Below are 14,228 nucleotides of genomic sequence, written 5' to 3'. Positions count from 1 at the left end.
TTATCTATCTAAGAAATGGAAGGAAAACAGATGCACAGGCCTCAAGTGACCAGGTTTTTGGAATTTCAACCTTCCTAAAAATGCAAAGAGCTAGTAAACATTGTAGAAGTCTTCCACTAGATTAAGAAGATTCTATTGGAAACAAGAGACAGAACAAGGCTCTTATATACAGCATGCTTTCCATGAAGGAACCAGTAGTCTTCCTCCAAGAAAACCATGGGCTCAAGTACAAGCCCAAAGGTCAGCACTTGCCAGGGATATATAGCACTAATATGCACATATTTGCAGCATTTCAACATTATATCTTCTATATGGTTTGCCACCATAAGGAAGCATTTTTTAGCAGTCTATACCTGGTAGCTGTGCAATTTAAATCAGCCTTGTCCCATTCAAATCAAAGCAGGATGATGTTAACACAAAATGTTTGAAATATAACCTGTTTCTATTTTTTTAAAAGGTAAGTTTTGAAATACTTTCAAAATGAATAAAGATTTACCACTGCAACATGAGGATCAATTAAAAAAATTAAAAGCTAACTAGGATTTCTATTTATCCAAAGCAAGACATGGAAACTGGGAACTTTATGAAGAGCTGTGAAAAGTACAGGGCTGATTATTTTACTTTTAAATCTTTGTGAGCTCTGTACTTTTGTGGACTATAACAGTCCTACTGTTCTGGCAATTTGTTTCCACTGCAAATAGCATCAAAAGACCACCATCAGAAAGATAAAATGAGCTAGATAATTGGCATTCCAATCCTTTATTTGCGATAGAAGTTACCTCCAAGTAAGCATGCTAGACTTCAGCTACATGTAAAAAAAATATTAATAAGCAGGAAAGTTTAGTATTATGACCAAAGACCCTGAATTTCTGCATGTACCAAGAAAGAAACGTTCTCCTCCAGAAATGTAATTTCACTAGAAAAGACAATAATGCTGGGAAAAACAGGAGTAGAAAAAGAGGAAGAACAAACAGAGATGGATTGATTCCATAAAGGAAGCCATAGACCTGAACTTACAAGATCTGAACAGGGTTGTTTATAACAAATGCTATTGGAGGTCACTGATTCATAGGGTTGCCATAAGTCGTAATCGACTTGAAGGCACATAACATACACACACACTTCTTGGGGGTAGGGGAGCATCACATTCTGTCTTTTAACACCTTTGTGTACGATAGGAGGAGCCGGAATCTTCTTCTTTTTAATTAAAATGGCTAAATGAACCCTGTAAGATGGAGACTAAACGTTTAGTTATTAACTTTAGAGGTTTAAATTAGCAAACAAGAAAATTATTGTCAAGAATTTCAATTTCAGTTATAGTTACAATTCAAAGACAGACATGAACATTTTACTATAATTCACAATGCATTCTCTTTCCAAAGTGACAGATAAAGCTATTTAGCTGTACTAACTGCAGAAGACATATGTGACAGGTCAAACATAGCACTTGTTCCTGTTATCCACTTCTGTTGCATGAGTTTTGCTTCCCATTACCAGGTCTATATTCTCTAGCAAACACTTTAGTTGCATTTCTTTCCCACTTTTACGTCTCAGTACTATTCATGCACATAAGAGGAGCCCCACATGATCAGACCAAAAGCCTGTCAAGTCCAATGCCCCAATTCCCACCAGGTGCCTAAAGGAAGATCACCCTCTCTCATTGTTGTTCCTGAGTATGCTGCCTCTTACTCTGGAGGTAGCATGTGCTCCTGAAATTATAGGAACTCAATTTAAGGGAGAAAGAATGAACCCAAATTTGGAAAAGTGCATCCATCACATACCAATAGAATTACACACACTGTAGAACAAAAGCAATTAAAAATTGACAAAATAATTAAGATGGTCATTGTGAATAGTAGAATGTTATGAAAAAGAAAATAGCTTCAACAGCCAATTCAATGTATTGTTTTGAAAATGATTGGTTATTGCAATATGGCTTCAAATAACAAAGAGCAGGAAGAGAAATACTGAAGATTTCTGCCCAACTTTCAAAGTGTTTGTACCTAAACTGCAAGCTTTTATTACAGAGAGCAAAAAAACCTGTACAAGTATGGAACATTTATATAATGCCAGCTCTGAATATGTAACTTGAGTGCAAGATATGCCCCCCTCCTAACAAAAAACTCATACCACATCCCATCTTAAAGAACATACAATCTAAATTTCAACAATGGGGAAACCAACATATAAATGGGAGATAGACAGGATGACAATGGATGAATAAGCATAAAGCAAGAACATGGGGGGGGGGTTTACATATCAAAGGATGCCCAACTGTGCTATCCTTTTTGCTCAGTTATTAATAGTGGATAGCATGCATGCACACACACCCCTACTCTAGACAATTCCAAAACCAAATTACTATTTTATATTTTGAGAACTGATTAGCTTACATCTTTTAGCATTTTCCCTTAAAGACAGGTAAGTCTAGTAATTCCAAGCCATTCCTTTTCCTGTGGATTCCCACCAAGGATGTTTTGCATACAGCATATAATAAAAGGGGGAAGAAAAGGAGCAAGAGGATCCAGTCATCATTTCAAGAAGTGACAGAGCGGCCTTCCTTTCTTAATATTCACCTTCTCTTCCTTTCTTTGCCTCTTGTGCAAATCCAGAAATACATCCAATGATGTTAACAGCTACATCGTAACAGTTACGAACTTCTCCTTATTGTTACACATTAGTCGACCTCTGAAATAGTTTTGAGGTTTTTTGCCCTGACTGAAATCAAACACCACTAGATCTATATGTAATACCACAGCTGGAGAGACTAACAGATACATGTTCCATGTTTAATGTTCCAAAAACAGTTTAGAGCACATTAGTAGTAGCAGTAGTAGTCTGTCAGTTAAACTTAACCAGCCATTCTTCAGAACCACTGTAAAAACACACACACAAAACATACACACCTATGGTTGTTCCTCAAGTAAAACAGGATAAATGGTAGTGTGGCAAACTCTTAGTGGTTGAATCAATTCAGACCTCCAACCAGGAACAGAATTTGCTATCACAGACTGTTCTCACTCTTTTGTTCTAGAATTAGGTCTGGTCTGCACAATGAGGTGGAGGTTTGCACAATGAGCAGAGCGACGTGGTAGAATGGACTGCGTCACTTCAGAATGCAATTGGGGAATGCCATTTTATAGATTTCACCTATGGGAAAAATATTTCTGCAAATACCAAACTAGCAAAGCAGAGAGAGAAACTCTCTGGCTCAGCCCTTGCCTGTTGCGCTGGATTTCTAATTACAAATAAATAAATTAGGACACCCCATTCAAAACTCTGGTTCCCCATCTACAAACTACAGTGACGTCACACACTCCACCACCCTCATTCTTATCCATGCACAGACTGCGCCTTAGTGTACAGGTACAACATTCACACAGATTCATTTTGAGCTTCCCAATTGGATGCAAAGGAACATGGCATTTCATGTGTTGTCATCCTTATTAATGGGTACCAGTAGAAACATTTGCAACAGAAACACAGACTTTTAACCTCTTAAGAGATATTAAGTCATCAGTCTGACACAGATTCCATTTCATGTAATACTGATACAATGTTCTAAATAACTCTTTCTATTACACAACAGAGGGAACAGTCATAGCCAAACTATCAGAAAGTATCCAAGAAAACAAACTTAAAAGTTAGAAAATTCACACACATTAATTTTAAAGTTATCTGATTTTAGATAGTGGGCAATTAAGCTGGCAATACGCATGTAGCTCTATTAAACTCAATGCAAACATTGCAGATGACTTCAATTGAACACAGATTGCACTACAGGGTGAGCTTTGAAAGAGCTACTTAGGCTCATTCAAGTAACCCAGTTATTTTATTTATTTAATACCTCATAAACTGCTTTTGAAACGCCCCTCTGTTTCAAAAGGGATGGGGTTTGGACCTGCTGTTCAGAAAACACTCTAAGTTGAAATCCCCTGAGCTCACATAAGTTTCATAGTTCTTTGGCTCCTGGCCTACATCTTTTCAGAAGTATTACCCACTCTCAGCCCTTTGATTGGGACACACTTTAAGTCTAAATAAAGCAAAACATAATAACTTTTCATATCTTGAATATTTTCTGAGATCATGAAACTTTCCCCTCTGTTTATACATTGACTGTGAAAGGGACAGTCTTTAAGTTCATTTTCTGACAAAGTTGGTTCCCAGGAAAACATCCACAGGAAAACTACCACAGGTGTAAGGAAGATTCTTACACACCCAGAATAGGACAAAACAGATATATTGCTTCCCTGATTAACTATGATCCAGATAATGCTTGGTTCATTTTCTCAGCACTGTCTCCTCCAAGCTGAAAGTCCTTTAAGGAGAGGGGGAGATAAAAAGGCATTTGCATCTATACTGGGGTTTTTATACCCTTCAGATACCTGAAACTTTTATATTGCCTGCTTCCAGTAGACCACTTACTTCAAAAGTATCCATTGAAAAAGCATTGTCCTTTTCCCCAACCCTTCATGTCTCCTATCTTGCTTGGCCAGTATGCTCACCAAGTTGAGGCCACATCTCCTTTGGTGGTCTATGCAGCATCAAGAACATGCTAGTGCATATGACATTTCAAAAAGATAACCATCACACAAATACTGGTGAGTGCTAAATAAAGGGTTGTATCCAACTAAGTTCTACTCAGAGTATACCCATTTAAATTACTGGACCAAAGTTAGTCACATCTATTAATTGAAAATGGGTTTACTCAGAGTATGATTAACTCAAACTGGTAAGGACTGCCCAATCTGTAGTTTTCCACTCAGGAACAAGCAACAGAAATTGTACTTTCAAATGTACACATATAAAATATTCTTTAAAATGATACATTATAGGCTTAACTTTAACCACCACTAACTTCTTAACACGATGTTATTGTATTTTAATGTACTACTGCAGAAAGCAAAAAGGGGAGTCCCCCCAACATCCTTAACAGAGTAACCAACATCCAGGTTATTGATATGCTACAAACTAATCACAGACACCAGCAACTTTGTAGCATGACAAAGATGCCTACAGGACAAAGAATAAGTTTAATACATACGAACTGAGATGAGTCAGACACATGAGCCATATTATATGCAACAACAGATGTCACCAATTATTTGATATTGGACAAAATTCTTCCTGTCTTTATTTACAGCTATCAGTTAACATCTAGCTACAGTGAGTTGGCTCAGAAATAACAATAAAGCATGTAAGTCCACTCTGGCAGCCCACTGAGCACCATTCTACCATACAGCCTACCAAGTAAATCCTACACTTGCCTGCATGTCCCTCCCATTCTTTCCCACTCCTGTCTTTAAAGTAATATTACCTTACAGAAGACAAGAAATCAACTAATTTTAACACAGCTGTACCATGTGGGAGCACCAACTGCTATCTTTTATACAATTTGAACTAGTGTAATTAAAACTACTACAGTAGGGCCCCGCTTTGCGGCACTCCGCTTTGCAGCATTCCACTGATACAGCGGTTGTCAATTACAGAAAGGTCCCGCTCCTATGGTGCTTGTTCCACTTTTGTCGGGCGTCGGGCACCATTTTAGACAATGTTAGTCAATGAGTTCTGCTTTATGGCGGATTTAGCTTTATGGCGGCAGTCCAGAGTGGAACCTACTGTACAACTGTTTGAGTAGTTCCTTCACAAAGATTGCCTACAAATGTGTTTCAAGCAACAACCCATCCACCTACTTGCCCACAATTCTGTATGTACTGTCTTAGTCAAATGTAAAAAACTGTGGGGATACTACACTGGTATTAAAGGAATCTGAGCAAAAATTAAGGATCAGAATGTACCTTCCAACATAAGACAGAGCTATAGTCAGTAATTCTAAGCATGTCATACTAAGGACATGATGCCCAGTTTGATTGATATAGCAGTTGTTGGTCATGATCACATACAATGCATGTGAAGACTATTGCATTTTGTTTGTTTTGTATAAATGTAAAAAAAAAAGCAAAACTTTTTCATTTCTTTTTTAATTTGCTTATACACTTGACAAAAACTAAGCACAGGTACAGTGTCGGCTGACATTATACCTATGCATTTCATTGTGTGCCTCCTGCTACAGTTTCTAAATACTTTATTTTCCACAAAGGGTACAGAGTATTTCCAAGAAAATAAACTGGCAAACAAATAAAGGGGTTGGTTATTGGACTAACCTGTTAAGAATATTTATTGCATTGTAGAAAATGAAACAAAATGTTACTCTAATTGCTAACCTTCTAAAACCTGGTGAACTGTATTGCATTTTCCAGAAAAAGAAAACAAATTCTGCATACTCTCTTGTTCCCATCACACCTAAAAGAGATCACTTTAAGATGGTTCCATAAAGTATTTCTAAGTAGAGTATGACTTATATATTTTATGCAATATCTAATATGAGTTTTAGATGTTGGTAATGGCACAGCCTAATCAACAAAATAATAAAATACTCTTGTTTTGTAAGTATTTTTAAAGCCCATGACAAAAATGACTTTTCCATACTAATCTTAAAATATTTTTTCTAGCAGTCAACCATGTATTTCCCCTTGAGCTAAAAAATATTTCCAGGACTGTGACATGTCTCTTGTGCTAAACAGTGAAATAAAGTATGTAAAATATGTAGGGAGTCAGTAATTATGATGGTAGTGATCTCCCATGCAACATGAGTCAACTCCCAAAGCCAAGTTTGATGACCCAGACAGGCCACTGCCCTGGAAATTCCCGCAAAAGGACACACCACTGAGATGATATCTGGGAAGTAGATTATATTTTGGATTAGGCTACTATGATCTGTGTACAGAATCAGGAAACACATGAAAATAGTACTTGAGAACAGGGGCACCTGCAAGGAAAAGAGAATTGTAACACATTGGCAGCCTCTGGCTTGGCACAAAAAGACAACTTTTTCCCATTATTTTTCCTTTCTCCAGAAATTCTAAACATAAAGCATGGCACTGTTCTTTCCCTTTCCAAACCGTGTGAAGCAATCACATCATCCTTTTAGTGCCTAGTCTGTCAAATCTCAACACACACACATTTGATGGCTTCATTTAGGTTCATAAAGACCTGCCATCCCTTCCTTTTTAGAGAAAAAAACCTATAACCATATTCATATATACTTCAAAGTGGTCAGTCTGTGGATCAGTTCACATGTAATATGGTACTATGGTTTGGCATTAAATTACTAAGCCTCAGATTTACACACTCCTTCCTTCCCCTCCTGTGTTCCCATTTTCTGGCTTCCAGCACAACATGGTTTACACTTGCCCTCCACAACAGGATTGCAAACAGAATTGCAAACCAGCTTCAAAACATGGTCAACCATCGTAGTTTGGAGGGCAAACACAAACCAGTTTGCCAGTTTCGATTCAACAGCACAGATTTAATCTGCCACAAACCAGGAACCACCCATTAAGCAGAGCATGTAAAGGGAGGTAAGAATACTTAAGCACAAGGCTTGCTCTTGTAGAACCAAAACATGCTTGGCTGTTTCGTGAACTCGCTCTGCTAGAGAGTGACATTGCATTCCTGGGCTCACCTGGCATTACACGCAGCATTTGCATGCAATACATAAAGACAAAGAAAAGATAACAAGCATGAACTGATGCCAGCTATATTATACAGCCACAAGCAAGGCTGTATACTATAGCCAGCATGGATTTTTCACATTCATTCTGCTGCATCCCATAAGCTCATTTCAAAACAAAATCTTACAAAACTTATAGACCTGAACTCAGAAATGCTTGCTTAACAGCCCACTACGTTTTCATGGTGATAACACAAAATACTAAGAGAGAATCAAGAGTTCAAAGTATAAAACAAGAGGGAAAAAATCCAGACCCCTATTGGACTTTTTTCTGTCAGTGGTCTCACAATTTGTTGAAATTAATTAAAAATCAGCCATGTTCACAGAGTGCCTATAATCCTATTAGTGACCCTGACCCATATTCTGACCTTCATCTTCTGTAGTTTGAAAGTTTAAAAACTGCATGGCTGATTTTTAATTAATTTAAGAAATTTAACATTGAAGTCAATGATAAGTGCACGCATGCTCACTAAGAACCAACTGTCAGTGTTCTAAAAGCCAGACTCACAGCTGTTTGGCTTGGCTAATTAGGTGGCCACACCCAAGCCAGACATTTATTCCACTTTAGACAGTCTTCCCCCAAAGAATCCTGGAAAATGGAGATTGTGAAGAGTGCTGAGAGTAATTAGGAGACTCCTATTCCCCTGACAGAGCTCCAGTAGCTAGAGTGGTTTAACAATCAGCCTCTCTTCTGAGGATTGTAGCTCTGTGAAGGGAATAGGGTGTCTCTTAGCAACTCTCAGCACCCTTCACAAACTACACTTCCCAGGATTCTTTGGGGGAAGCCATGACTTTCTAACATGAAATAAATGTCTGGTGTGGATGTGACCAGGGACAGCTTTGGTTTAAATTGGTGTGGGAGACTATATGTGCCTGCTGTAGAATAGAAAAGTGGGGGAAACACTGAAAAACAATGACACTGTTCACAAATTGGAAAAGGTCAGATGTCAAAGTCTGCCCCTATGCATCAGATGTCCTTCTCTTCAGTGGGTCATGAGGCAAGCACTCTAAACACTCACAGATCTCTAGGTCAGTTTAGCCTGCTCATGCTGCTTAAATGCAAAAAAAGGACACAGAGTATCTTTCTCTAAACTAAACTTTCACTAGAGTTTTAAGTAATTCCCAAATAAATGCAAGCAAAAAAATATATGGTTCTTGTCTCCCCCCGCTGGAAGTTCTAGAACACTTTGGAATGGAACTGAAACCCTTTAGAGGCCATATTGTCAGTAAAATGGCTTCAACCCATCTATATTCTGAATTCTAATAGTTATCTTTCAGAATCTATAGGCCTGTTCACATGAAGTGCATTATAGTCCACATTTGTAACAATTAAAGTGGGGTTCTGCAAAGGTGAAACTGATTTTTTTTCAAATTGCAGAACAAAAGTGGAACAATAATACATTAACTTTGAAAAGCAGAAACAAACTATTCTAATAATGGCTTAGGATTGTTTTGAACTAAGTCCTACTCAGAGTAGACCCACTGGAACTAATGGACATGGCTAACTTCAGTTTATTAACTTCAGTGTGTCTCCTTCGAGTAGGACTAGTGTTGAATACCATTCTTAAGGTGCAATCTTAGCCCCACCTACCCGGGATTAAGCCCCACTGAATTTAATGGAACTTCTGAATAGACATGCTTAGGATTGCATAAATCTATATAGACTTGTTCAAAACATGGTAGGTGCAGAAATCTAATGTCTGTGGCAAAGAATTGATCCATTTCAGCACAGCCTCCACTTTTGATGATGTGAGGGGTCTGTTCTTTATATGTGCTGAAAGGCTGTGCTAAAATGGAGCAATTGTTTTCCACAGGCATCAGATTTCTGTACCTACCACGTTTTGATCAACAAAAGTTTGCTCTTATTGATTTAGGTGGGTCTGCTTTGAATGACTAATATCAGATACCACCTATCCAGCACTCACCAAGTTTCTGAAAGTATCCCATGTCAAGACAGATTTAGGTAAATTGCATTCCTGTTTACCTGAAACGCTAATTTATTTATTTATTACATTTATACCCTACCTTTCTTTCACCATGAAACCCAAATGGTTTCCAGGCAGTCTCCCATCCAGGCACTGACCAGACCCAGACCTGCTTAGGTTCAGCAAGGTGGTGGCCTCATGTGCCTTCAGTCCATAGCCTGGGACTTTTGATTACTTTCATAACCTCCAGACCATATGGGCAACTGAGGTTTGAGGGGGGCAAAATACCGGGTGAACCAATGCTCCTGATATTTAAAGGATTTTCAATCAAGAAAAAAGTCTTACCTTTGAAGGTTTATCTTCCTTCTCTTCATCAGACATGAAATTGCTGTCTGTACAAGAATCAGTGTCCGATATATTGAAAGAAAAACCATCAGTTTTTGATGCATTGTACTGTTCAACATTATCTTCACAATCACTATCATTTTCCCAATCAATTGTGTGTGGTTCACCTTACGAGAAAAGAAAAATTAGAAATATGAGAACAGAGTTTAAAAAATGCTAATATCCCCACAAAAATCTTTCAGATATCCCTAACTCCATATGCAGTACATAAGTTTACAAATTCAACTTTTTCTTGTGAACATTGGTAGCAGCCAAGATTAGCCCTTATAGCCCAGAGATGTTCATGCCAGAGTGAGAATATACTCCATACAGAGCTAGGATTTCCATCTTTCCTACTAGCTTTGCTCTTGTGATTTTAACAGCATGACATGTGGACATTTTTACAACCTCTTATCTCCATGCCAGCAAAATTTTCACCTAGTAAATGTCTGTATCAGGAACAAGGCTAGGGAGAGCTGAAGGAGAGTGAAATCATACATAGAACACTTATTTCTCTGAAGCACAATATAAAATATGCCTGTTATAGGTGAACCTACCCAAGTCTTCTCTGGTACTAATCCAAAGTAACTGGGTTAATTTTTGAGACATCTGAAAGATTATGGAGACATCTTAAACGATACACAATTAAAACCTTTTAATATTCTTTCTGCAGAACATATTTCTAGTCAAATCTGCTCAAGCAATTGTTTTAAACAGCCAAGGAGTCCCTATCTTCAACAGAATGGCACATACAAAACTCTCTGAGAAAGTAAATAATCACAATACTGAAAAGCTCTAATTCAATTTTAAAAAATGAAGGTTTTTTTGAAGTGGTGATATAGGAAAGAAAAGACATACCCTCAGAGATTAACGTGAAAACTAGAAGACAACAGTCATTCTGAAACACAGCAGAGAATCACATACAAGTGATAAACCTGCAGGACCTAGAGATCAAAAATATTTTTAACCAACTCCTCTAGATGTGTTAAATATTTACAGAAGCATCTGGCAACATGTTTAGCATTGCACGCTGATGCTGTCACACAATAGGCAATAATCAGGAACACGATCATTCCATTTCAATAATAACAGAAGGAAATTACAAAAAGTTGTATTTCAGTGGTGCCTGACCCAGTTACACTAGTGAACAAATAAACAAATGCTAGGGTAGTTTGCTAAGGAAAGATTGCCATCTAGTGTTTCTGACAATAGCAGCAACAAAACAGCATGAAGAAGTTACTATACAAAAAATAAAGCCTCTTCACACATTATTTTTAAGGAAAACGCTAAAAGAAAAAATTTTGTGTACCTAAATAAGTGAAGCAGCACCTAAACACATGCCAGGAAAAGGAAATCAAAAGCTTCCCAGTCTTAAACTAACCACAGTTCCTGAAATCAGGGAGCTGTGGTTTGCTGAAACTATGAGTACCAACAACAAGACAGGACCAAACCATGGTTTCACACTATGGTTCTCAGTAACCTTAGTTTAATGCAAGGGTGGGAGACCTTTTTTTCTATCAGGGGCCACTGACCAACAAAAAATAAAAATAAAAATATTGGGGGAACCACAAAAAGTGAACTTGTGCAGGCTCAAGGTATCAAATTTAGGACCTGATCATCACAAATGCACAGCCCTCTTTCCTTTGCTGCTTGCTTGCTCTGTCAACGCCCACACTGGAGGCTGTGCACAAGCCAGATCTGACCCTGACATACAGCCAAGGCAGTGGCTCCACAGGTGGTTCCTTTTCAGCACCCCTCACTCCAACCCACATTATTCAAGATCTGCTTGCCTCCTTCCCTCCAGCCTGCCTGCCCCTTACTCTGCACCAAGGCCTCATATTTTACTCCCCGCTCCATTCTAGCTCACATGATTTGAGGCCAGCCTGTCTACGTACCCCATCCCATAACTCTTCCCAATCTTACGTCTCACTCCCCACTCTGATCCACATAATTTGAGGTCCACCTGCCTTTCACTGGAGCCCCTGCCAAGGCCGCACCTATTACTCCCTGCTCTTGTCCCACATTTCCTGGTCTCAATTTTCACTCCAGTCACATGATTTGAGGTCTGCCTGCCTGTCTCTCTCCCTTGCAGCTGCCACAAAGACTTCACCTCTCACTCACTGCTCCACGCCCCACAATTCAAGTGCAGTCTCCGTTGGGGCTCTACCTCAGGGTTCTTAACCTGGGCTCCATGGACCCCTAAGGGGTCCATGGATAGATGTCAGGGGGTCTGTGAACTTGGAAGGGAAAAAATTTACATCTTTATTTTCACTAACCTCTAACTGAAATTTAGCATTTCCTTCAATTATGAATGAAGGCAACAAACCACAGTAGTATTAGCAGTACCTGTGACTTTGTCACCAATAGAAATCAGACATTTTCATATCACATTACAGTCGTTGCAGATATCTGAAAATATTGTTTACACTCATCACTACTTTGAAATTACTGTAGTTATTAGACCTGCTGCTAGATCGCACATGATCGCAGTCTTCCTGTCTACAGATGCTTGTGTGACGTAGCTGGCCAACTATCGGGTAACTCTGTGCCTAGTAGCCGTTCAGCCACCAAACAGTGAAGCCGCGTGTTCTCACACTGGTGACCCAGGCATCTACGTTGCTTTCCAGTATTCCCTATCTACAATTGTTTGTTGACCAATACGTGGAAGGAGGCGAGTCATTTTCATTGTTTGTTAAAGTTTTGCAAAACTGGAAAGTTCAAATGAGAATTCTTAACTCTCCGTAAGGCAGCGCGGCCTTTTGTAACATACAGGGCTGTGGAGTTGGTATGTCAAACCTTCGACTCCAGCTCCTCTATTTTTCTACTGTCCGACTCCGACTCCTTCATAAATGGCAAATGTATATTGATTTATGTTAAAATATTAATATTAAAATATTATTTTTATTTTGAAGTTGGAGTCAGTACATTTCTACCGACTCCGACTCAAAATTGCTTCCAACTCCACCCAAAATTGCTTCCGGCTCCACGACTCCAACTCTGCAGCCCTGGTAACATGGATAGGTGCACAGGCTACGAGTGTAGACCAGGCAAGTTCAATGCATCTAAAGATGCAGGGGGGTTTTGTGCAAAGAAAGCTCAATTCGAAAAAGCTCGGACACTTCCAAGACTTGGATTTGCCATTTCACAAAAACCTTTATTTGAAGCATGCTATAAAGTTGCCTACCAGATTGCCAAACGAAAGAAGCCCCACACTATTGGAGAGACTTTAGTAAAGGCATGTGCACTGGAAATGGTCAAGCTGGTTTGTGGACTGGAACAGGAAAAAACTAGAAGCGATTCCCTTGTCAAATGATGTGATACGTTCTAGAATAGTTGATATTTCTTTTAACATTTTGAAGCAGGTCATTGAGGAATTGGCCATTCCCTTTCAGTATGCAACTGGATGAAACTACAGACATCTCTCAATGTAGCCAGCTCCTTGTTTTTGTTCGCTATGTGCATGCTGATGCCATCGAAGAAGAATTCTTATTTTGTGAGTCCCTTTTAGAAACTACAAAGGCCACCAATGTTTTGGAAATGGTAAAAAGTTTTTTTGCCAGACAAAACTTTGACTGGAAAGAAAAGCTTCATACACTTTGCACATAGGGAGCTCTTGCGATGCTTGGTAATAACATCTGGTTTTGCTACTTTAGTGAAAAAGGAAGCACCTCATGTCATCATCACTCGTTGCTTTTTACACAGACATGCACTGGCAACAAAGACTCTTCCAACAACCCTGAAAGAAGTTTTGTCAACAGCTATAAAAGTCATCAACTTTATCAGAAGCAGGTCTCTGAATCATCGCATTTTAAAAAGATTTTGTCAAGAAGTGGGAGCAGAATATGAAGTGCTTCTCTACCACACAGAAATTTGCTGGCTTTCAAGAGGACAAGTCTTGAAGCACTTGTTTGAACTAAGGGCAGAATTTTCACTTTTTCTGAAAGGAAAAAAACCCACTCTTGGAATACTTTGAAAGAAAGGATTTTATCCTTGGGTTGGCTTACCTGACAGATATTTTTAACCATATGAATGACATAAATCTTTCAATTAAAGGTCCTGAAGTCACCATTATGGATGCTACTGAAAAATTACAAGCTTTCTTGGCTAAGCTGCCGATATGGAAGAAGAGAGTAGAGGCAGACATCCTTGCAAACTTTTAAATGCTGGAGGAAGTGCTTTACCAAGATGGAGTTGAGATACAAAATTCTCTGTCAATTTCTTTGAAAAGAGGAATCTGCGAACACCTGAAAACACTTCAGAACTCTTTCAAAAGTTATTTCTATCTTGATGGCATTAAACGTGAACCATGGATCCGCAATCCCTTTCTTTCTGATATGAACTATATC

At 38.7% G+C, this 14,228-nt stretch overlaps 2 protein-coding genes across 4 annotated transcripts in view; one reads left to right on the top strand and one right to left on the bottom strand.

Moving 5' to 3' along the window:
• Window positions 1–14,228, top strand: part of LOC133371201 (ethanolaminephosphotransferase 1-like) — a 160,598-nt gene that overhangs the window by 20,843 nt on the left and 125,527 nt on the right. The gene's annotated exons all lie outside the window — the stretch shown is intronic.
• SPIDR (scaffold protein involved in DNA repair) overlaps window positions 1–14,228 on the bottom strand; it is a 313,219-nt gene that overhangs the window by 282,425 nt on the left and 16,566 nt on the right. For all 3 annotated transcript variants that reach the window (XM_061598352.1, XM_061598345.1, XM_061598361.1), the window contains exon 5: window positions 9,844–10,010. In XM_061598352.1, coding sequence (XP_061454336.1) covers window positions 9,844–10,010 — 167 coding nt within the window. The remainder of the gene's footprint in view (window positions 1–9,843; window positions 10,011–14,228) is intronic.

This window comes from Rhineura floridana, chromosome 1 (assembly GCF_030035675.1).
Source record: "Rhineura floridana isolate rRhiFlo1 chromosome 1, rRhiFlo1.hap2, whole genome shotgun sequence".
NCBI lineage: Eukaryota > Metazoa > Chordata > Lepidosauria > Squamata > Rhineuridae > Rhineura > Rhineura floridana.
The sequence above is the reverse complement of the archived record's forward strand: the minus strand, read 5'-3'. Positions and strand labels throughout refer to the sequence as shown.